Consider the following 21,810-nt stretch of genomic DNA (forward strand, 5'->3'; position numbering starts at 1 on the left):
ACCGGAAAAGGCGGGGCTTGGGCGACAGCTCGCCAACCGCGGAATCAGCGGACTCTCTCATTGGCCGCACCGGCACGGGTTCTCCCTGAGCGCCCACCTCTCTCTCAATCTCTCTCTCTCTCTCTTTTTTTTTTTTTTGAGGAGAGCGGAAGTGGAGTCACCGAGAGGTAGGGCCCGGAAGTGGCTGCGGCGTTTTTCCCTAAGCGATGCTGTTTACCTGCGCGTTCCTTTTGTTTCTTCCCGTGTCAGCCTCCTTTGTTTCCCTGACGTTTGCCTCCGGAGCTGCTCAGTGCGTGGCTTTGACCCCGTGTGTGTGGCCCCTAGGGGACATCAGGGTTCCCTAAGGTGTGCACCTGTCTCCTTTGGTGTCACGTGGCTTCCCCAGAGAGGCTGGTTGGAAATGTGCTGTATTTCTGTGTGACAGACGCTTGCATTCGGAAGGCTGTGGTCAGGGTGTGGATCCAGCCCTCACTCCTCCTTACCAGCCCCCCTCCTTTTTTTTTTTTTTTTCATCCTTTGCATCCCTCCGGGACTTAGACCTACTAGGCCATGAGGAGAGGAAAAGAACTCTGTGGTAGCTACAGGAAAGGAGCGGCCCATTTCCGAGGGGGAGTTATTGCCTAGTAGAATGCCATTAGGTGAGACACTGCCTTACCTAGAGTTTTCCTTATGAGTTTTGTAGATATGGGAGAGGTGTGATTTTTTTTTTTTTGTGTCTTCAATTGTGTATAGTTCTTGGAACGATTCTGGAGTCGGACATTTTTTCACTCTTAGAAGTTATCAAAATTAAGGAAACCTGCCAATACTGCCTTGTTTTCTTAGGCAGTATTTTTTTTTTATTCAGAATGTTACCTATTCTTTAATATAGTAACTGAGAAGATGTGTAGAAAGCATGTGAAGGAAATGGATGTAATACATTGATTTGTGAGCGCTATTCTACTGGGTCATCAGATCATGAGAACCCAATACTTGGAGACACACAACGTTTTTACTTAGTGCTATATGTGATTGTGTTTGTTACTGCATAGCATCTAAGATTTTATTTGAAATTATAACTAGATTTTTATAAACAAGTATACACACTTGATTTTGCCGAAAGTTCATCAAACATTCAAATTAAGGATCGTCATTATTAGTGGTGAGGAAGGGATGATGCTTCTTTAAGTATTTTACTGGGGGAACAGGGAAGAGGGCAATAGGAAATGATTTCGTCTTCAGTACTTTCCACATGTGATTTAATAATTTCAAAATGCTTTTGTGTTATACCTTGCTATTCCAGTTGAATAAAAAACGAATGTTCCAAATGCAGAAAATATGTTCTGCAGCTCTAAACGTTTAGCTTCTATAGTAATGAAAAGTGTTGGTATATGTTGTGAATGGCTTTATTCGTGTGAAGATTGCTAAGTGCTACCTTTTGATGTTCCAGATTGATATTTCTGTATGAGGCTATGCTTCAGGCTCTACAGGAAACTAAAATTGGTAAAGATACTAATTGGTTGGTTACATTTATGGACAATTTAGGCCATACTTTGTTACAGACCTCAACTTCAGAGTAGTCGCAAATAGAGTTTGTCAATTGTTAGGTTATCCATAGAAGTAGATACTGTCAGGCTATAAAGCTGAACATGTGTGTGTGGTATTTATTGTATTAATGTAAAATAGCAAAATTAATTCAACAGTAAGACCTATGGTGAAGTTTCGAGGTCATTAGGTACACAGAGACCCTGATTTTGATTGCAAGTGAATGATTTCTTTTGTTCTGCTTCTTTTCTTCCTTCTGGTAGCTCTGTGGTAAATTTCTTATTTAGAATTATCTTGGGTCATTTTCCTCCTAACAGTAAAATGTGACTGTGTCATTTCATTATACACACATTATTGTTTTCTTTTGGAATACTTCTGGGTGAGTATTTTCAATTTTCATGTATGACTATGCAAAGAGTGATATATTTATAGTTTTCTGGAGGACTGCATTTAACTTTCCTCAGTGTCATGAGGATTAAATGAGTAAATGCAAGTAAGTAGTTTACCTGAGTGTTTGGGACACAGTAAGTGTTATGTTGTATATTACATTCTCCTTCTTGGTTGGAGGGCTAATAATGGAAAAATGATTCATTTTCATATAATATTCACAAAATAAAAGGTTTAAAATTAATTCAGCTTTTTATACTGCCATACCCCATTCATTATATTTTTGTCTTGATTTCTGATATTGATAGTTTGTGTTTTTTTACTTTATTATATTACTGAATTTCATTTTTCTTCATCTATCACCCATCCATCTATGCATTTATTTATTTTTGTGCTTTCTCTGATTCTCAACCAAATATATAAACTGAGGCTTTGATTGATGCCTTCCTTGTCTCTATGTGTTTCATTCTCTTCCTCCATGACTCCTAGATTATGGCATGCAAATTTTATTTGAATGAAGTGTATTATTTCTTTCATCTTAAGAAATGATTCTAGCTGTCTTCTTTACCCTGGGAGCAGCTCTTCTGCTTTGCCTTCCGGCCCTTAAAAAAATGTATGTCTCCTTCAAGTTCTTCTCTACCTGCTCCTGGGTGCGCCTCTCAGCTGCTGAATCGTCCACTGTCTGCAGTGGAATTGAATCAACCACAGACATTGACAGATGGGGCCCTCGAGTTTGGTAGTCCCATGTCCTCTGGCCCCACTACTCCCTAGCAGCAGCCTCCAAACCAGCATTGTTTCAAGGGATATCAACACAGTTGCCAAGTTGATTGGATCTGGGCCTGTTACAAGTTGGGGTGACTGGCTCTGGGGCTGGGGTTGGGACTGTTTTTGGGCACCTCATCATTGGGTATGCTAGGAACACTTCTCTAGAGCAACAACTCTATGAGATTATGGGCTCTGCCCTCTCAGAGGCCATGGGGCTCTTTAACCTTTCTCATCCTCTTCGCCATGTGAAGCAGCTGTCTCTGCTTCCACCTCCCATAGTTCTTCTATGGCTTGACTTCCTTTTGCTGTACCTCCCAGGAAGTCTGAGTAATGCGCTTGACTCAGGGTTTGATGCAAATAAGACAAATTAATATTGTATTAATAAGAGAAAATGATTCTGTTAATCTTCTTGCATTTCAACAACATTTATCTACTTTTCCCAGCAATAAAATTTCTGTGTGTTATCTTTTTGTCTCAGTTTCTAATGTTTGATGGTTTTATGTGGTTCTTCCAAAACAACTTCTGCTCCCATGCAGCACCAAGATTCTCTTCTTAATGTCACCAGTCATTTCCAGATGTTGATCATCTCCAGTCATGGTCATATTTGACCCATCAGTTATCACTCCTTCCCCAGGATGATTTTTCTTTTTGCTTTAACTTGATCTCCTGTCCATAGTCACATGCTTTTATGCCTATCTCCTTGATTGCTCCTTTTAGACTTGCTTTGCTGAATCCTTCTGTTCTTCCCAAACTTTTGTTTGTTGAAGTGTTCTATTACTCGTTATTTTTAATGCCACTTTCCTTTGTTTGTCTCCTTTAGATGGTATCAAGACTTTTAATTTGAAGTACTCATATATTAATGATTTACAATTCATATTTCTCATTCCTTCTCTCTCTAATGTTATTTACCCATCTAGTTGTCTACCTAAATTTTATTTAAAAAGTACTGAGATGTACATGTGTGCATGTATGTGTATGTGTGTATGTGTGTGCATGTGCGTGCCCATGCCTGCTCCTCTATATGTGCATCATATAGATGCAGGATCCCATGGTGACCAGAAGAGGCCGTTATTTCTCTTGGATCGGGAGTTAGACAGTTGTGAGCTGCCTTATGTGAGTGCCGGGAGGCAAACCTAGGTCCCCTGCAATAGCAGTAAGTGCTCTCAACCACTAGCCTTCTTTGCAGTCCCTCCTTTTGCATTTAACAAGGGTAGTAAAAACATTTCCTGTCAAAGTTAGTGATGGGGAAGTCCTGTGTATATGTCAATAAAGCACTGTTGGCCAATAGGGAAGCAAGATAGGTGGGACTAGGAGTCTAGGAAGACTCTGGGTAGGAAAAACACTGGGAGTCACGATGTAGCCCGCCAGAGAAGTAAGATGTCCGGAACTTTTCTCCAGTAAGAGAAATACTTAGGTTAACAATTATGGGGTAAATACTTAAGTCAGAGCTAGCCAGTAAGAAACAAGCAAGGCCAACAGCTTCATAATTAATACAGCGTTTTGTGTGTTATTTTGGGACTACAAAGCGGCAGAGCCCAGGCGATTGGTGAGGAAAAACCAAAGCTGCAGGCAAGAAAAAGGCTTCACTCTACAAGTTAGGGTTTCTGTTGTTGTGAAGAGACACCAAGATGATGGTAACTCATATAAAGGAAAACATTCAACTGAGGCTGGCTTCCAGGTTATTGGCATGGTGGGAAACATGGCTGGAGAACGAGCAGAGAGTTCTACACCCGGATTGGCAGGCATCAGGAATAGAGACACTGGGCCTGGCTTGAGCATTTGAAAACTCAAAATCCAATCCAGTGACATATATCCTCCAACAAGGCCACACTTCTTAATATTGCCACTTCCTAGTGATACAACATTCAAATCTGTGAGCCTATGGTGGCCGTTCCTATTCAAACCACCATAATCTCCAAATAAACACCTTTCCTTCCCAACCTATTTTATATGTTTTCAGTTTGGTTAGTGGCAACAGTGTGCAGCCAGTTTCTGCAATTTAACCCTTTGAAATTGAGATGGGTGGTGGTGGTGCACACCTGTAATCCAAGCGCTCAGGAGGCAGAGACAGATGGATCTCCGTGATTACCAGGCCAGCCTGGTCTATAAAGGTGTTCTAGCACAGCCAGGACTGTTACAAAGAGAAACACGGACTCTTGCCTTTCTTTTATATTCCACTAAGTCCACCTCCATATCATCTTCACTCTGTCTATAAAACATATCTGGAATCTCCAAGTCTCTTGTCTTTCCTGTTAGTACATTGATTGTGTCTTGCTTGGATCTCTCTTTTATTAGCCACTGTAGTTTTTATTGCATGGATTACAGAATTAGTGTTTTTACTGGTTCCTGTTTTTTTTTTTCCAGCCTTTGCCTCCAGATATTGGTCAGACTATTGCTTTTTAAAATGTGTCAAAATTACATTAGGTTGTAGGATTGTAACTGTACCATTTTATCCTGAAGATTAAATATTAAAGGAGAATAAGAACATCGATGGGAAAAGTGTGAATTCCAAGAGGAATTTTTTTAAGTTCAAATTCTTCATACTTTTCTTCTCTTTTAATTTCATCAGACTCAGGGTACTGTCCTATAAGATACCATCAGTCCAACTCCTGTACAATCTTTCCTATTTTAATAATGTGATGATGCTCAGAATTGAAATCTAATTAGAAGCGCTTTTGTCTAAAAGGAGTGAGACTTTCACTGCCTCCCCCAAACCTACCATTCACACTGCCCTCATTTATCTGCCTGTTTTTAATGGGTAACAAGAAAATAACATTGGGCTATAATGGAAATGTAAATCAATCTTGAGGAGAAACCCTATGCAGTATTCCAAGTTGTTACTACTACAGTTGAACCACAACACCCAAAATTTAAAAATCATAGGAAACTACCAATATTTAACATTTTTAGTCAACCAATGGCAATTTTATGGTGTTTAAATAGTCAAACTCTCCTAACAGCACATGAGTGCTTGCATTCCTAATTAGATGAGTAATTATATACTCACCTTCCAGGCAGCAATTTCAACCATATTCCTGAATACATTTTGGATAACTCTAGGGAGACGAAGATATAAAACCTAAGTAAAAGATTTATTTTGTGTTCTGTTGGTAATGAATGCTCCTGCTGAACTGAACCATTGTACCTAAATCTTAATAAAGCCCTGTTCTCCTTTGCAAAAGTATACGTTCTAAGATCTGAGCTATGCAGATAACAAACCAACCAGTGAACCAAACAAACAGACAAAAAGACTCCCTCATGCAAAAAAAGTAAATGTAGGATTTGGGAAGATGGCTCAATCAGTAAGACTCTTGGAGTGCAAGCATGAGGACCCACATTAATAGCAGGGCATAGCTGAGTGTCCCCATAACCCAAGCTTGTGGGGTAGAGACAGGAAAACCCTAAGTATTCTTTGACAGCAAGTCCAGCATAGAACATCAGCTTCTGCTTTAGTACGAGACCTATATCAGGCTTTAATAAAGCTGAGAGCACTAGAGGAAGACACCCCAAGGCCTGCCCTGGCCTCTGCTTGTGTGCATATGGACACAAAGGTAAATGCAGTCTAGTGGTTGTGAAGTCTTTGCCTTTTTGTCTAAAAATTCTGTATGTCACTGTTTTTGAAATTTTAAAAATGTGATAAGGCTTTAAAAAATTGTCATTATACTTTTGGCTTGCAATTATATTTTCTTTTCCCCTATTAAAAAGTAAACTCTAAGAAAATAATAGCAAAAATTCAATTATGGACTACTAACAGCTGGTTCCATATATTTTATTCTGAATTCCCATTTAGGTATCAGCTTGCTTTTCTTGACAAGGGGCCACTTAAGTAATTGCTTCATTAGAAACATTCATTTATCCCCTCCCAGTCTGTAAGCACAGTCCCTTGGCAGAGCTGCAGAATTTGAACACCTGCAGTCCAAGCAGCTTGAAGAGGAGCCATGACTGACTATTAAGAACAAGAAAAGAAGCCCAAGTTCAAAATGGTGTTCTCAATGATAGATAGTGTTGTAACTAACTTGAGCTGACCTAAGCGCTGGCTTCTGCGCTGCTCCTTATCAGCATCCAAAAGGGCATACAAAATGCTTTGTAAACTAATTTAAAAAGTGTCTTGTTTATTCAGAAGCAACTGTGAATGGTATTTGTTCAGACCAAGATCACATCAATTGCAAACCAGCCAACAGCGTATTAGTCTTCTGAGAGAGAGGGCATGCATCAAAGGCACAAAGTACTAAAGATAAGCTTCTCAATTCTCAACTGTTCTGAGCTCTCAATGAAGCTACTGATGGACAAATTGGGGTGGGACCCAAGTGGATCCACCTGCAGGCTCCTCTTAGATCCCTGGTTTGACTGAGAGAGGTGCTGATACTAATGTATCCTTTAGTGCTCTTAGGAAACAAAACATGGGCTCTCTTACAGTCCTCCTCAGTCAGCCTCTCTGAAGAGGATTCCACCCATTTTCTCCATGTAGCCTTGGGGCAAAACACTGGCTATTTCTGTGTACATGGTTCATAGGAGCAGAAATATGGTTGATTGGCTGTAGCTGAATCTTAAAAGAATTTCAGACTTTCTGTTGCTGTGGTTGATTCTTGGCTATTTTGTATATGGTATTCAATGAGAGGGCAGTCTCAGGAAAGGAATGAAGTATTTAAGAAACTAGTTCAATTGTATCTTATCAAGACTCTAAGACTTAATTTGAACAATATATTCCAGAGGCTCCCTCCTGAGGCACAGCTTACTTACAGGATAGGGTGTTGTCACATGTGAGTGAGTGAGCTTATTAATTATGTGTGCCACTTACATATGGTTCTCATAGCCTTGCTACACCAGCCAGAGCACTAAAGGGAATGGAAACTTTCACAGATTCCATCTCAATTTCAAACCTGTGTCCTAAAACAGCATTTCCTTAAACTAAAATTAGCTTAATTTAGTGAAGTATTGAATTGATGAGAAAATTGGAAAATAGTTAAAATGTTAACAATTCAAATATATTTTTAGAATGAATGTCATTCTTATCCATCATTTTACTGTTACTGAGCTTAAAACCCTTTATTTTACTATGAAATAATGAATGACTTACAGGCATCTGGGATGTTGAATTGTAAATGAATTTGTCTCTATATTTAGTAATTTGTTAACGATTCTAAATATGGAATTAAAAAAGCCCTGAAACAGTCTGTTTTATAGTGTTGTAAACTGCTGGATTTTGCTTTCACAAACTTAATGCTAGCAGTAGTCATGACTCTGCAGGCTTCTGTGAGAAGAAATGATCGTGTGTGCGCGCGTGTGTGTGTGTGTGTGTGTGTGTGCGTGTGTGCGTGTGTGCGCGTGCGCGTGCGCGTGTCTCAGCTTGAGCACATATCTTCGTGCCACCCTGTGCTGATGTACCCATATAGAAGCAATATGGCATTTTAATGTGGGTTTTGTACCTTACCCCATATCCAAAGTTAAAGTGTTTTTCTTTTTGTGTAAGTGTGTGTTGATGTGTGTGCATATGCACATATGTTTGCAAATGCCTGAAGATGTGAGGCCAACCTTGGGTGTTATTCCTCAACATTTTCATTTTTGAGTCAAGGTCTCTTATTGAAAACAGAGGCTTGCTCATTAGATAAGGTTGCCTGGCCAGTGAGCCTCTGGAATCTTTCAGTTTCTGCCATGTTTGTGTGTAAAAAACTTTATCAATAAATTTTCTCCCTATCCACATGAATTATGTGCTCCTGAGTTAGAGATGTAGCTCATTCAACAGAGTGCCATTGGCTTCCTTCACCCCACCACAGAATACTGAGTGTAGTGTCGTATGCTTGTGATCTCAGCACTTGGGAGTTAGAAGCAGTGAGATCTGATCACGTCAAGGTTATCCTCAGGCACATAGCAAATTCAATTTTGAGGACAGTAGGACTTCATGATGTCCAGTCTCCCTGCCCCCCAAAAATGCGGTTTTAGGAAACCTAAAAAACTACAAAAGAAAAAAATCATTGGAGACTCTAGAAGATGGAAAGATTTTTCACATTCATAAAGAAGCAGAAAAGTGAGCCACAGATTCAGTTCAGTACCCAGAAAATTTACAATAACATTTTCCACAGAAACAACAGTAAATTCATATGAAAGTTCATATGAAAGTTCAACTGAATAAAGTATTCAGAAAATTTCCCACAAAGCCACAGTTACCTGACCACCCAGATGCAAGAAACACCCACTGGAGAAAAGACAGGATCTTTAACAAGTGGTAATGGAAAACTGGGTTCCTTCCTTCCTTCCTTCCTTCCTTCCTTCCTTCCTTCCTTCCTTCCTTCCCTCCCTCCCTCCCTCCCTCCCTCCCTCCCTTCTTCCTTCCTTCCTTCGTTCCTCCTTCCTTTCTTTATTTCCCCCCTTTTTAGACAGGGTCTCTCTGTAACTGCCCTGGTTGTCCTGGAACTGGGTATGTAGACCAAGTTGGTCTCAAACTCACAGAGATCCGCCTGCCTCTGCCTTACCAGTGCTTGCATTAAAGGCGTGCTCCCCCACACCCAGCAGAAACTGGGCTTCTAAATGTAGAAGAATGAAACTAGATCCATGTCTGCTAGCCTCCTCCAAACTCAATTAAATAAGAACAAAAAATTTTAGTGTAATGCCTGAAACCCTGAAACTGTTAGGGAAAATAAATAGAGAAACACTTCAAGATGTAGCTATAGGTAAGAACTTCTAAAAATGACTCCAGTACTCAGGAAATAATCCCAAGAACTGACAAGTGAGATTGCAGTGAGTAAAATTGTGCTTCTGTAGAGCAAAGGAAAATATAGTCATAGTTCTCAACCTTCCTGATACTGTGACCCTTTAATACAGTTCCTTGTGTTGTGGTGACCCACAACCATACACTTATTTTCCTTGATATTTCATAATTGTACTTCTGTAATTGTTAGGAATCATAATGTAAATATCTGACATGCAGGATATCTGCTATGCGACTGTTATAAAAGGGCCAGTCAACTTCCACAGGGGTCATATATAGGTGTGAGCTGTATGTTTGATAGAGGATTAATAAATAGAATATATAAAGAACCTAACTAAACATCCCAAAGCAAAGCGACCCAAGCATAAGTGGGTTAATAATGAGATGATGAGATCTCAGAAGTGTGTTGATTAGTTGATGTAAAGGCAAATATTCGCAATTCGATAAGGCATTTTGGAATTGATTACATCTGTGCAAAAAGCACTGCACTATAGAAATAGTTTAAACATGTGAAGTATGCGTTATACTTAGTGATTATAATGTCTGGGATTCAAACTTAAATGTTTTAATTTTTTATGTTTGAAGTGGGTAAAATTATTTCATTTGATATCTTTAGAAAGAATACCGTTTTTCCTATTAAACTTCAGGTAGAAAATAATTTGATAATTTGTCATTCTGTATGTGTTATACTTAATTTTAGGCATTTTCTTTTAAATTTGGATGGTCTCTGGGCTCTTTGCACAGTTCTTTGTAGGAGGGTTAAGCTGTGGCACTATAATTACACATCCTCTTGAACACAGATAGAAGTTTATAATAATTTAGCCTTGCTTGTGAAGAGGGAGCAGCATAGGTTCTTTCTATTTTGTATTTGAAAATTTATAAAATTATGAGACTTATTTAAGATAGTATACTAGTATTAACTTGAAACTCATGATTTTAAAATTTTGCAATTGGAAAAAACTTCACTCAATATCAATTTACCTAACTGTAAATATACTTTTGAATTTTATAATTCTCTTTGTGAATAATATGTCCTCTTAAACAAGAGAAACGAGACTATTCTTTTAGACTTTTAAAAAATTTGAGGTGGGTTTATTGATTTTGTTTTATGATGTATTTTGTCTGTGTCTGTGTAGGTATACCATGGCTATGCAGCACAGAAGAGGCCAGGGTTCCTAGTTCCTAGGACTAGTGTTACAGACAGTTGTTAGCTGCCTTGCAGATGCTGGTAATCAAAACTGGCTCATCTATAAAAGTAGCCAGTGCTCTTAACTACTGAGCCGTCTTTTAAACCCCTTCCTTTAGATTTTAAAGGATTAGCTGGAACAGAATTCATGTTATGTGATTATAGAAGAATTCTTTGTAATAATTTTTTAATTGTTAAAGTTTGTACTTTGTTTTTGGTTTTTACTTTTTATGATATTTTTCCTTGCACATTTTAAATTTTAATTGGATTTTGTTTTATTAGCATCTTTTACTATTGAGCATATATCTACTTTTCTGATTTAGTACATTTACATGTGTTGGTAATGTGTGTGTGGTGGTATGTATGAAAGTCAGAGGAAAATTTGCAGGAGTCCTTTTTTGCTTTTCCATTTTTGTCATATGGATTCCCGGGATCCCACTCAGATCATCAGGATTGGTGAAAGGCACTCTTACCTGCTGCTGAAACATCTCATTAGCATATTTTAATGGAACACATACAACCCAGGGATAAATATTAAAAGACATTATTACTTTATTAAACTAAATAACCCCATCCAGTATGACTTAAGAAAATCCAGCCCCAGAGTGTTTTACTAGAATTATCATTATGAATTCATAGCAAAAGAACCTCTAAGCCTAAAATTGGAGAATAAGATCACTAAGTCTCAGTTTTAGTTTTAACCCCCCACCCACATGCATATTGTTAGATGGAGAGTTAAGTTGGGTGTGGCCAAGGATAATCATGCTTGATCCTTGTGATTCCTGGATGGAGATGGGAATGGGATAGTGGAGTAATATTGATGGTTGATGTCTTATTGGGCCCCTTTCCCAGTGGCAGCCTTCTAAGGTCTATGCCTGAGCTTGTGTTGATGAACATTTTACATTAATCATTGGAACCCTCAAATGGGAGCTTTTCAAAATTTTTAGTTGAGTCAGAGATTATAAATGTATAAGATCAAAAAAACAAACCACATAGTCAATATAATTTTAACACCTGAAATATAAAACATGAAATTTCACTCTTGCATATAGATGGATTAGAGATCTAGATGAAAGAGGTATGACTGAAAAGCTTTGTCATAACACAGGAGAACATCTATTGACCCCCCCACACACAATAAGGTAAGACTCAAAATACTGACCAAAATATACACATTTTGGTGAATTATTTTGATGAATTGTATTTTACAAAAATTACTGGCTTATCATCATTATGAGAAAAAGAAATTGACAATATAGGAAAATACACACACACACACACACATACACACATATGTACTCCTATATAGACAACAAACCACAAAGAGATGAAAACAGTAAGAATACCAGTAAGAAAAAGAAACAAAATGTGAACACTGCCAAGGCTGAAGATAGGAGTATATTCACATTTAATAAGTATCTGTAAGGAATGCAACACCCATTACTCATCAGGAGATGTGATGCTAGAATTTGTCCATCAATGTGGCTAAATTTTACCAAAAGGGAAATAATTGCTTAGGACTCTCATGCAACTATCACAATTTGTTACAATTTGAAGGGAACTTGTCTATCTAGTACCCAAACTCAACACATGGTATCTGCTGTTCCAGTAGTTCACTTGTAGGAATGAGGTCCCCATCCCCCGATGCAGTGATGTTTCTAGAATGTTCATGACAGAAGTATTTGTAGTAGTCAAGATGTTTAAAGTTCCAAATGGCTATCACTTGGAAAAGAGAAGAACAAATCAAATCAGTATGATTAATTAATATTCTGAATGATCTATAAGTAGAATGTAGTATGGATTAATATCTCAAATATGTTTATTCAAAGAAACTGTTCTTTTGTTAGTGGGTGCTTTCCTGCAGAAACGGAAATATAAAATTTCTTCATGTTGCTATAGTAATTTTATTTAGCTCATTATTTCAGCTGATTACTTGTCCCTTCTCATCTGTAAAATCTTCAAGTCATTATTGAACAAAACTATGACTGATATTGGGTTCAGTGGTTGTCTCTTTTATACAGCATTTTACTTTTATTTCTTTGGAGTTTGTATAGCTGAAAGACAAGTTTTAAAAGTTATCATCATTTGATAATTGTAGTCTCCTTTCAAATGTTGATTTTGTTCTTTCATTGCAGGTAGTCAAAATGGAAAGGAAAGTGAGCAGAATCTGTCTTGCTTCTGAACCCAACATAACTTACTTTCTGCAAGTGTCTTGGGAGGGAACAGTGGGATCTGGTTTTGATATTACACTGACTGATGGCCATTCAGCCTGGACTGCAACAGGTAATCTTGACAGCAAACATGTTTCAAGTAAAAGTTAAACATGTCCTACTTGTTAGTCCTCAGGGACTTCAAATTAATGTGTTTCTTCCTGGACACAGGTAACATCAATGTTCAATTTTCATGTTGTGCATTTCTAATTTGTGTATAGGTCTGTAATACTATTTTCTGGAGTTGATTACAGTAGGTAATTCTGCTCACTATGACAGTCTCACTGTTTGGACTTCATCATAGTTTCATAACAACCTCTTTAGAGCAAAGCTCAACAACACTTTCAAATAGTTGCCTCCTCTGGGGCCTGAGGAAAGTAGATTGTGGGACGTAGAGATTCTGCTGGATTGCCGGTGCGGAGTCCTAGGCTTCGCTCTGACCTTATCTTGATGATAGCTTGAATTACTTCTTGAATGGATATGTACTAACACTGTAATGTAACGGATATGTTTTTGTGGGAAATTGGGCAGTTTTATCATATAGACTTGCTCTTGTGTGTTCACTGATCTTATTTAAACTGTAAGTGGCTCTCAAGTCATGTGTAACATATGGCAAGGGTCTCTCGTTAGTACAGTGGGCAGCATGCCAGTCTCAGATTATGGCAGGCATAAAATTAAAAATTAGAATTATGTTTTCAAATTACAAGATTTTAATGTTTTTCTTAAGTATATTAGCAAAAAACAACAGTTTGTAGCTATATAACAATTACTTTTGGAGTTATAAACGATATATTAGATGGAAATTTAAGAGTTCATTTATATGCTATTTATATATTCTAACAAATCCCCTGAGATTTATCACTATAATTATTATTTCTAAAATTAAAATCCATCATGAAATTCTCTTTCCTTCTTTTTTGGTGCAAATCCAGCACAGTTTAAAGGAATTCAGACTTACAATTTTTTCATTTGTCTTTCACACAGCAAATGAGAAATGTTTACTTTTTTATTAGAGGAAAAAGGGAATTCAAGGATTGATATGTGCAGCACTCCTTATGTTAACTATCTGAGATGTAAATTTCCCTGTGGGAAATACAGATGCTGACTGCTTCTGGCCCGGTAGAAATGTGGAGACAGATTTCTTATGCTAGCCCTGTGGAGTAAGTGTACCCATACGACAACTCTTGTTGGAAAGAGTAGAGAATGAATGGCTAAAACTGTGGTAGTGGCTCAGTGTGGACCTTTGTTGACTGTGTGAAGTCACAAGACTGTATATACATAGATATTGATACATACATGCATACATGCGTGCATATGTAAATATGTAAGTGATAATTAGGGAAGACAGTTTTAAGTATATAATACTAATTACAAAAAGAAAACAAAGTGATTACTTCACAGTTAGCATTAGCATGTTTATAAATGAGAACTCCAGTTCCCTATTTACTTACATTAAACATTTATCACAAATTCAGTACAGTCATCATTCTGGTCTCTAATGCAATTTAGTATGGTATGATTTAAATGTGACACGAGACTTCTTTCTGTATTCCCTGGTGACATGTTAACATTTTGGTTTCCTGTAGTGACCATATTTTTTAGTGCAGTCTGTAATGGTTTTATTTTCAGAATTATTCAAAGAAGTTTTAGATTTTTCATATATTTTATGCTTTGTGTTATCTATTTGTATTTTCTTGTTTAAATATTAGAGCAAATGTGTAAGCGAATATTAAAATGTATCTGTTTATTTAGAGCTTCTTACATACATATCATATGATTCCTTACAGACATTATACAGTTAGGAATATTGAAATAATTCCTAAATGAAACACAAAAGTAGGCTCCCTTCCTATACCTCTTCCTGTGTTTTAGTTGCTCAACTTTTTGATTGCTGGAACCATCAATTATGGATAATTTTTCTCTTTTCATTTAAATGGAAAGGATGTGAGGTTTGTTTTAATCTCCCACACACCAAGCTTGCTTATTTCTTTCCCACTAGCATTGCTTTGTCTAATGAATGTTTGGGGACCTAATTATCATGTGGCCAATCATCAATCATTTCTGTATTACAGAGTGTTGTGTCTCAGGGTTATTTCACAAAGTGGGTTAATGATTGATGATCACTATGTGCCTTATAAAATAATTGCTTTGACAGCAAGAAACTTCTATCACCTACTTGTGGGAGGTGTCTTTAAGTTTATTGGAGATTGATTCAAGCCTTACTAATGTTTTATTATTGAATATGTAGATTTCTGTATAAGTTTTCTAAGCAGGTATTTTGTGAACTACATTACAGAATTCATAGGAAAGGCTTTGTGTAAGTAGGTCCTAATGACATTATGTGTGTGTCTTCTGTTCTCCTACATGGATTAGGATGAGTCTGTGAACTCTTCACTTACACATAGGACCATTTTTTCAGTGCATCTTTACCTATGTACAAATATTACCAAATAATGTTTTTGGAGTTTCTGCTAGTCTGAGAATAGCTCCTCATTTTTATGTTCTTGTTTGTTCTTTCATCTTTTAAAAATGTCCTTCAGATTTATTCTGGATGGATTTTATTGTCACCATGTTTTCATTTCAGCCATTCAACTTTAGAGCAATGAATGCATACAATTGTGCTGTAGGTTTTAGGAAAAAATTAGCTGGCAGAAATCTAAGTTTGAGGTTGGAGTAGACAATGAAAATTTCATGTTCCTTTTAAATAGGAAATATTTGGTCAGACATTGAAAAAACAGAGTCCATTTTCGAGTAGCTTTTTTGTATGTTGAATTTTTAATAGTTTAATTTCCCTTTTATGAATTTTATATGAATCCTACATTACATCATTTCTATACTGCCTTCTTATTCCAACTCCTACTGTGTCTTTCCCATTCCCTCTCAAATTCATGTCCTTTTCCTTATGTTTATATATGTATATGTTTCTTTATGTATATATAGTCAGCTGAGTCCATGTAGTATTGCTCATATGTGTGTGTTTATGACTGACCACTTCTGATTAGATAGCCAGTCAGGGTCTCATCCCTGGACAAGACTGGTTCTCCCTTTCTCAGCAGTCATAAATTGCATTTAGGAATAGAGACTTCTGAGATTTCTTCCACCCAGGGTGGATGTTACCTGGCATTCCTGTTATATAGGCTTGTCTTTATGCAACCATAATACTGAGATTTCATGAGTGTAGCATCCCTGTGATATATAGAAAGCACCATCTCCCAGCAAATATCCAGGTTTTCTGGTGCTTACAATCTTTCCACTCCCTCTTCCCGGATATTTCCTGAGCCTGAATTGTAGGGATTGTTGTAGGTATATCAATTGACATTGGGCATTCTACAGTCACTTGTTTTCTGTCTTTCGATCAATTGTAGATTTCTGTATGTATCTATGTCCCCCTTTTGACCTCCCCAGTTAACTCTCCTCCCCATTTTTTTCTATTTCAGTCTTCATAACACTTGTCCTACTATTCCCTGCCTTTCTTCCCCTGATGGTCCTTTATTACATACTTGGTATCTGTTGTTATTCCAGTGTATGTGCTCACATCCAAGGATACAGAACTAGGATTTATGAGTAAGTGTGAACACATAGCATCTTTTCATCTGGATCCAAAATTATATTCTTTAGTTCCATCTATTTACTTAAAATTTTCACTGTTTAGTTTTCTTTATGGCTGAATAGAATTAGTTGTAATTCATTTATTATTAATCAGCTGAAAGAAGTTTATTTTGTTTCCATATCCTAACTCTTTGAATTGAGCATCAATGAACATGACTGAGCGAGTATCTATGGAGTAGGTTGTGAAGTCCTTTGGACATATGCCAAGGACTGGCATAATCGGTGGTAGACCCACTTTCAGATTTCTTGAGAATTTACCATTATGTTAGTACTAGGTTGTAGTCCCACCAAATTCAATGAGGGTTCTCCTTTCTCCATTTCATTGTCAACTTTTGTTGTTAGTTTTCCCTTCATCTTAGCAGTTCTGACTGTGGTGAGCTAAACCCTCAAAGTTGTTTTGATTTGCATACCCCTAATTGCTTAAATTTAAGATATTTCTTAGCCATTTTTTATTTATTCTTTTGAGAACTCCCTGTTCACACCAATAGTCCAATTTTTAATTAGGTTGTTTTCTTGAATTGTTTATGGTGGTTTTATTATTATTATTTATTTTTAAGTTTAGATTTAGATTAGAAACAAGGTTGCTTCACAAATCAGTTCCAGGTCCCTCTCTGTTTCCCTCCCCTCCTCCCATGCCCTCCCCCCCAACTCTCCCCCAATATCCCCTCATTTCCCCAGGGAGGGTGAGGCCCTCCATGGGGGTGTCCACAGTCTGTCATTTCATCCAGGGCAGGGCCCAGACCCTCCCCCAAGAGTTCAGGGTGAGAGTGCACCTCACATTGTTGGATGGGAGTCCAAAGTCCGTGTGTATACTCGGGATGAGTACTGATCTGCTGCCCAAGGCTCAATAGATTACCTAGGCCTCCTCACTGACACCCACATTCAGGGGGGTCTTGATCAGTCCCATGCTGGATTCCCAGGCATCAGCCTGGGATTCAAGAGTTAACCTTTGTCAGGTCAACTGTTTCTGGGGGTTAAACGAGCCCAGTCTTAATCCCTTTGGTCATCAGTCCTCCTTCTCTGTTACTGGCTTTCTTGGGTTCAGCTCAGTGCTTAGCTGTGGGAGTCTGCCGCTTCTTCCATCAGCCACTGAATGAAGGTTCTGTTTCCCAGACACTGTGGCCATGGGATTGTAGGCTGGCACTCCCCAGATCTATGTCTAAAATCCATATATGAGAGAGTACATGCCATGTTTTTCTTTTTGTGACTGTGTTACCTCACTCAGGATGGTTTCTTCTAGTGTCATCCATTTGCCTGCATATCTCAGGATTCCATTGTTTTTTTTCTGCTGAATAGTACTCCATTGTGTAAATGTACCACATTTTCTCTATCCACTTTCGGTTGAGGGGCATCTAGGTTGCTTCCAAGTTCTGGCTATTACAAATAATGCTGTTATGAACATAGTGGAACAGACATCCTTGTTGTATGAATGGGCAATTTTGGATATATGCCTAAGAGTGGAGTTGCTGGGTCTTGAGGTAGGTTTATTCCCATTTTTCTGAGTAATCTCCATACTGATTTCCAAAGTGGCTGAACAAGTTGACACTCCCACCAGCAATGGAGGAGTGTTCCCCTCTCTCCACATCCTCTCGAGCATAAATTGTCATTGGTGTTTTTGATTTTAACCATTCTGACAGGAGTGAGATGGTATCCCAGAGTTGTTTTGATTTGCATTTTCCAGATGGCTAGGAATGTTCAGTACTTTCTCAATTGTCTCCCAGCCATTTTAAATTCCTGTATTGAGAATTCTCTATTTAGTTCTGTACTCCACTTTTTAATTGGATCCTTTGGTGTTTTGAAGACTTGCTTCTTGAGTTTTTTGTAAATTTTGGAGATCAGCCCTCTGTCAGATGTGGGGTTAATGAATATCTTTTTCCATTCTGTGGACTGCCTTTTTGTCTTGTTGACTGTGTCCTTTGCTTTACAGAAGCTTCTCAGTTTCAGGAGGTCCCATTTATTAATTGTTGATCCCAGTGTTTGTGCTACTGGTGTTGTGTTCAGGAAGCGATCTCCTGTACCAATTCTTTCAAGGGTACCTCCCACTTTTTCTTTTAAGAGTTTAAGTGTGGCTGGATTTATGTTGAGGTCTTTGATCCATTTTGACTTGAGTTTTGTGCAAGGTGATAGGCATGGATCTATCTGTAGTCTTCTGCATGCCAATATCCAGTTATGCCAGCACCATTTGTTGAAGATGCTGTCTTATTTCCAATGTATAATTTTAGCTTCTTTGTCAAAAATCAAGTGTTCTTAGGTGTGTGGGTTAGTATCAGGTTTTCAATTCGATTCCATTGGTCTACATGTCTATTTTTGTGCCAATATCAAGCTGTTTTCAGGACTATAGCTCTATAGAGCTTGTAGTCAGGGATGGTGATGCCTCCGGAAGCTCCTTTATTGTACAGGGTTGTTTTGGCTATTCTGGGTCTTTTGTTTTTCCATATAAAGTTGAGTATTGCTCTTTCATCATCTGTGAAGAATTGTGCAGGTATTTTGATGGGTATTGTGTTGTATCTGTAGATTGCTTTTGGCAGGATTGTCATTTTTACTATGTTAATCCTACCAATCCAAGAGCATGGGAGATCTTTCCATTTTCTGGTATCTTCTTTAATTTCTTTCTTTAAAGACTCAAAGTTCTTGGTGTACAGGTCTTTAACTTTTTGGTTACTATTATTCCCAAATATTTTATGTTATTTGGGGCTTTTGTAAAGGGTGATGTTTCTCTGAGTTCTCTGATTTCTCAGCCTATGTATCATCTGTATATACTAGGGTACCGATTTTTTTTTGAGTTAACCTTGTATCCTGACACTTGTTGAAGGTGTTTATCGGCTGTAGGAGTTCTCTTGTGGAGTTTTTTTGGTCACTATGTAAACTATCATATCAGCTGCAAATAGTGAAAGTTCGACTTCTTCCTTTCTAATTTGTATCTCCTTTATCTCCTTTTCTTGTCTTATTGCTCTAGCTAGAACTTCATATACAGTGTTGAAGAGATATGGCAAGAGAGGACAGCCTTTTATTTTTCCTGATTTTAGAGTAATTGCATTGAGTTTCTCTCCATTTCGTTTGATGTTAGCTGTTGGTTTACTGTGTATTGCTTTTATTATGTTCAGGTGTGTTACTGTTATGCCTGATCTCTCCCGGACCTTTATCATGAAGGGGTGCTGGATTTTGTCAAAGGCTTTTGATGCATCAAGTGAGATGATCATGTGGTTTTTCTTTTGCAGTTTGTTTATATGGTGAATTACATTGATAGATTTTCATATGTTGAACCATCCCTGCATCCCTAGGTTGAAGCCTATTTGAGCATGGTGGATGATTTTTCTGATGTGTTCTTGGATTCACTTTGCTAATGTTTTATTGAGTATTTTTACATCAATATTCATGATGGCGATTGGTCTCTAGTTCTCTTTCTTAGTTGTGTCTTTGTGTGGCTTGGGTATCAAGGCAATTGTAGATTGGTAAAAAGAATATGGCAACAAGCCTCCTGCTTCTATTGCATGGAACACTTTGAGGAGTATTGGAATTAGCTCTTCTTCAAATTTCTGGTAGAATTCTTCACTGAAACCATCTGGGCCTGGGCTTATTTTGATTGGGAGACTTTTGATGACTGCTTCTATTCATTAGGGGTTATAGGTCTGTTTAGATTGCTTATCTGTTCTTGATTTAATTTTGGTAAGTGATATCTATCCAGAAAATTGTCCATATCCTTTCAATTTTGAATTTTGTGGAGTACAGGTTTTCAAAGTATAGCCTGAAGATTCTCTGTATTTCCTCAATGTCTGTTGTTATGTCCCCCTTTTCATTACTGATTTTGTTGATTTGCATGTTCTCTCTCTGCCTTTTAGTTAGTTTGGATAGAGGTTTGTCTATCTTGTTGGTTTTCTTGAGGAATCAACTCTTTGTTACATAGATTCTTTGCTTTGTTTTCTTGTTTCGACTTTATTGATTTCAGCTCTCAATTTTATTATTTTGTGGTGTCTATACCTACTGGGTGAGTTTGCTTCTTTTTGTTATAGAGCTTTCAATTGTACTGTTAATTCTCTAGTGTGACTATTCTCCATTTTCTTCCTATGAGCACTTAGTGCTATGAACTTTCCTCTTAGTACTGCTTTCAACATGTCCCATAAGTTTGGGTATGCTGTGCCTTTATTTTCATTAAATTTAGGAAGTCTTTAATTTTTTTATTTCTTCCTTGACCCAGGAATGGAGCAATTGTGTGTTGTTCAATTTATGTGAGTTTGTAGGTTTTATGCAACTTGTCTTGTTGTAGAATTCTAAATTTAAAGCATGGTTGTCTGATAAGATACAGGGGGTTATTCCAGTTTTTTCTTTCTTTCTTTTTTTCTTTTTTTTTTTTTACCTCTTGAGGTTTGCTATGTTGCCAAATATGTGGTCGATTTTTACGAAGGTTCTATGTGGCCCTGAGAAGAATGTGCATTCTTTTGTTTGGGTGGAATATTCTATAGATGTCTGTTAAACTCAATTGGGTCATAACTTCTGTTAGTTCCTTTGTTTCTTTGTTGAGTTTCTGTCTGGTGGCCCTGTCTAGTGTTGAGAGTGGTGTGTTTAAGTCTCCCACTATAACTGTGTCAGGTTTTATGTGTGATTTGAGTTTTAGTAATGTTTCTTTTATGAACATGGCCCCCCTTGTATTTGGGGCATACATGTTCATAATTGAGACTTCATCCTGATGGATTTTTCCTGTGATGAATATGAAATCATCTTCTTCATCTGTTTTGCTTGATTTTAGTTTGTAGTCTAATTTGTTCCATACTAGGATAGCTACACCAGCTTGTTTTGTGGATCCATTTGATTGCAAAATCCTATCCCAACCCTTTACTCTGAGGTAATGTCTGTCTTTGAAGTTGAGATGTGTTTCTTGTATGCAGCAGAATAATGGATTCTGTCTTCGTATCTATTCTATTAGCCTGTGTCTTTTTTATAGGCAAATTAGACCATTAACATTAAGGGAGATTAAGGACCATTGCGTATTAATTCTTGTTTGTTTTTGATTTGTTGGTGGTGGTGTTATTGTTTGTGGATTTATCCCCCTTTTCTTTTGTCTTTTGATAAAGTTGGATTACCTATTGCGTATGTTTTTGTGAGCATAGTTACCTTCCTGAGATTGAAATTTTCCTTCCAGTACTTTCTGTAGGGCTGGATTTGTGGATATGTATTGTTTAAGTCTGGTTTTATTGTGGAATATGGACTTGATTTCTGTACAGGCCTTATTTCAATCTTCTGCATGTGGATATCTACTGTACTTACCATCATTTGGTAAATATGCTGTGTTTTATCCAAATGTATATTTTTGTTAGTAGTAGTTACATGTAGTCCTATTTTCATCTTATTTTTTATTTCATCGATCAACATATCTGATTTTGTATTGGTATCATACTGTTTTTATTACTGTGGCTCTGCAATAGTGCTTG

General features: G+C 37.5%; 1 protein-coding gene and 1 pseudogene across 10 annotated transcripts in view; both read left to right on the forward strand.

Annotated features, from left to right (window-relative positions):
* The first annotated feature begins 47 nt into the window (after positions 1–47).
* Positions 48–21,810, forward strand: part of Xrcc4 (X-ray repair cross complementing 4) — a 186,769-nt gene continuing 165,006 nt past the window's right edge. For 9 of the 10 annotated variants that reach the window (XM_040729048.1, XM_040729050.1, XM_021223431.2 and 6 more), the window contains exons 1-2: positions 48–167; positions 12,701–12,848. In XM_040729048.1, the coding sequence (XP_040584982.1) occupies positions 12,710–12,848 (139 nt within the window). In that variant the 5' untranslated portion in view covers positions 48–167; positions 12,701–12,709. Of the gene's footprint in view, positions 168–383; positions 639–12,700; positions 12,849–21,810 lie in introns of those variants that run through there. The other variant, XM_040729046.1, reaches the window with a different exon arrangement.
* Positions 646–3,138, forward strand: LOC121133141 (annotated as a pseudogene).

The sequence above is a fragment of the Mesocricetus auratus genome, unplaced genomic scaffold (assembly GCF_017639785.1).
Source record: "Mesocricetus auratus isolate SY011 unplaced genomic scaffold, BCM_Maur_2.0 Super-Scaffold_100020, whole genome shotgun sequence".
NCBI lineage: Eukaryota > Metazoa > Chordata > Mammalia > Rodentia > Cricetidae > Mesocricetus > Mesocricetus auratus.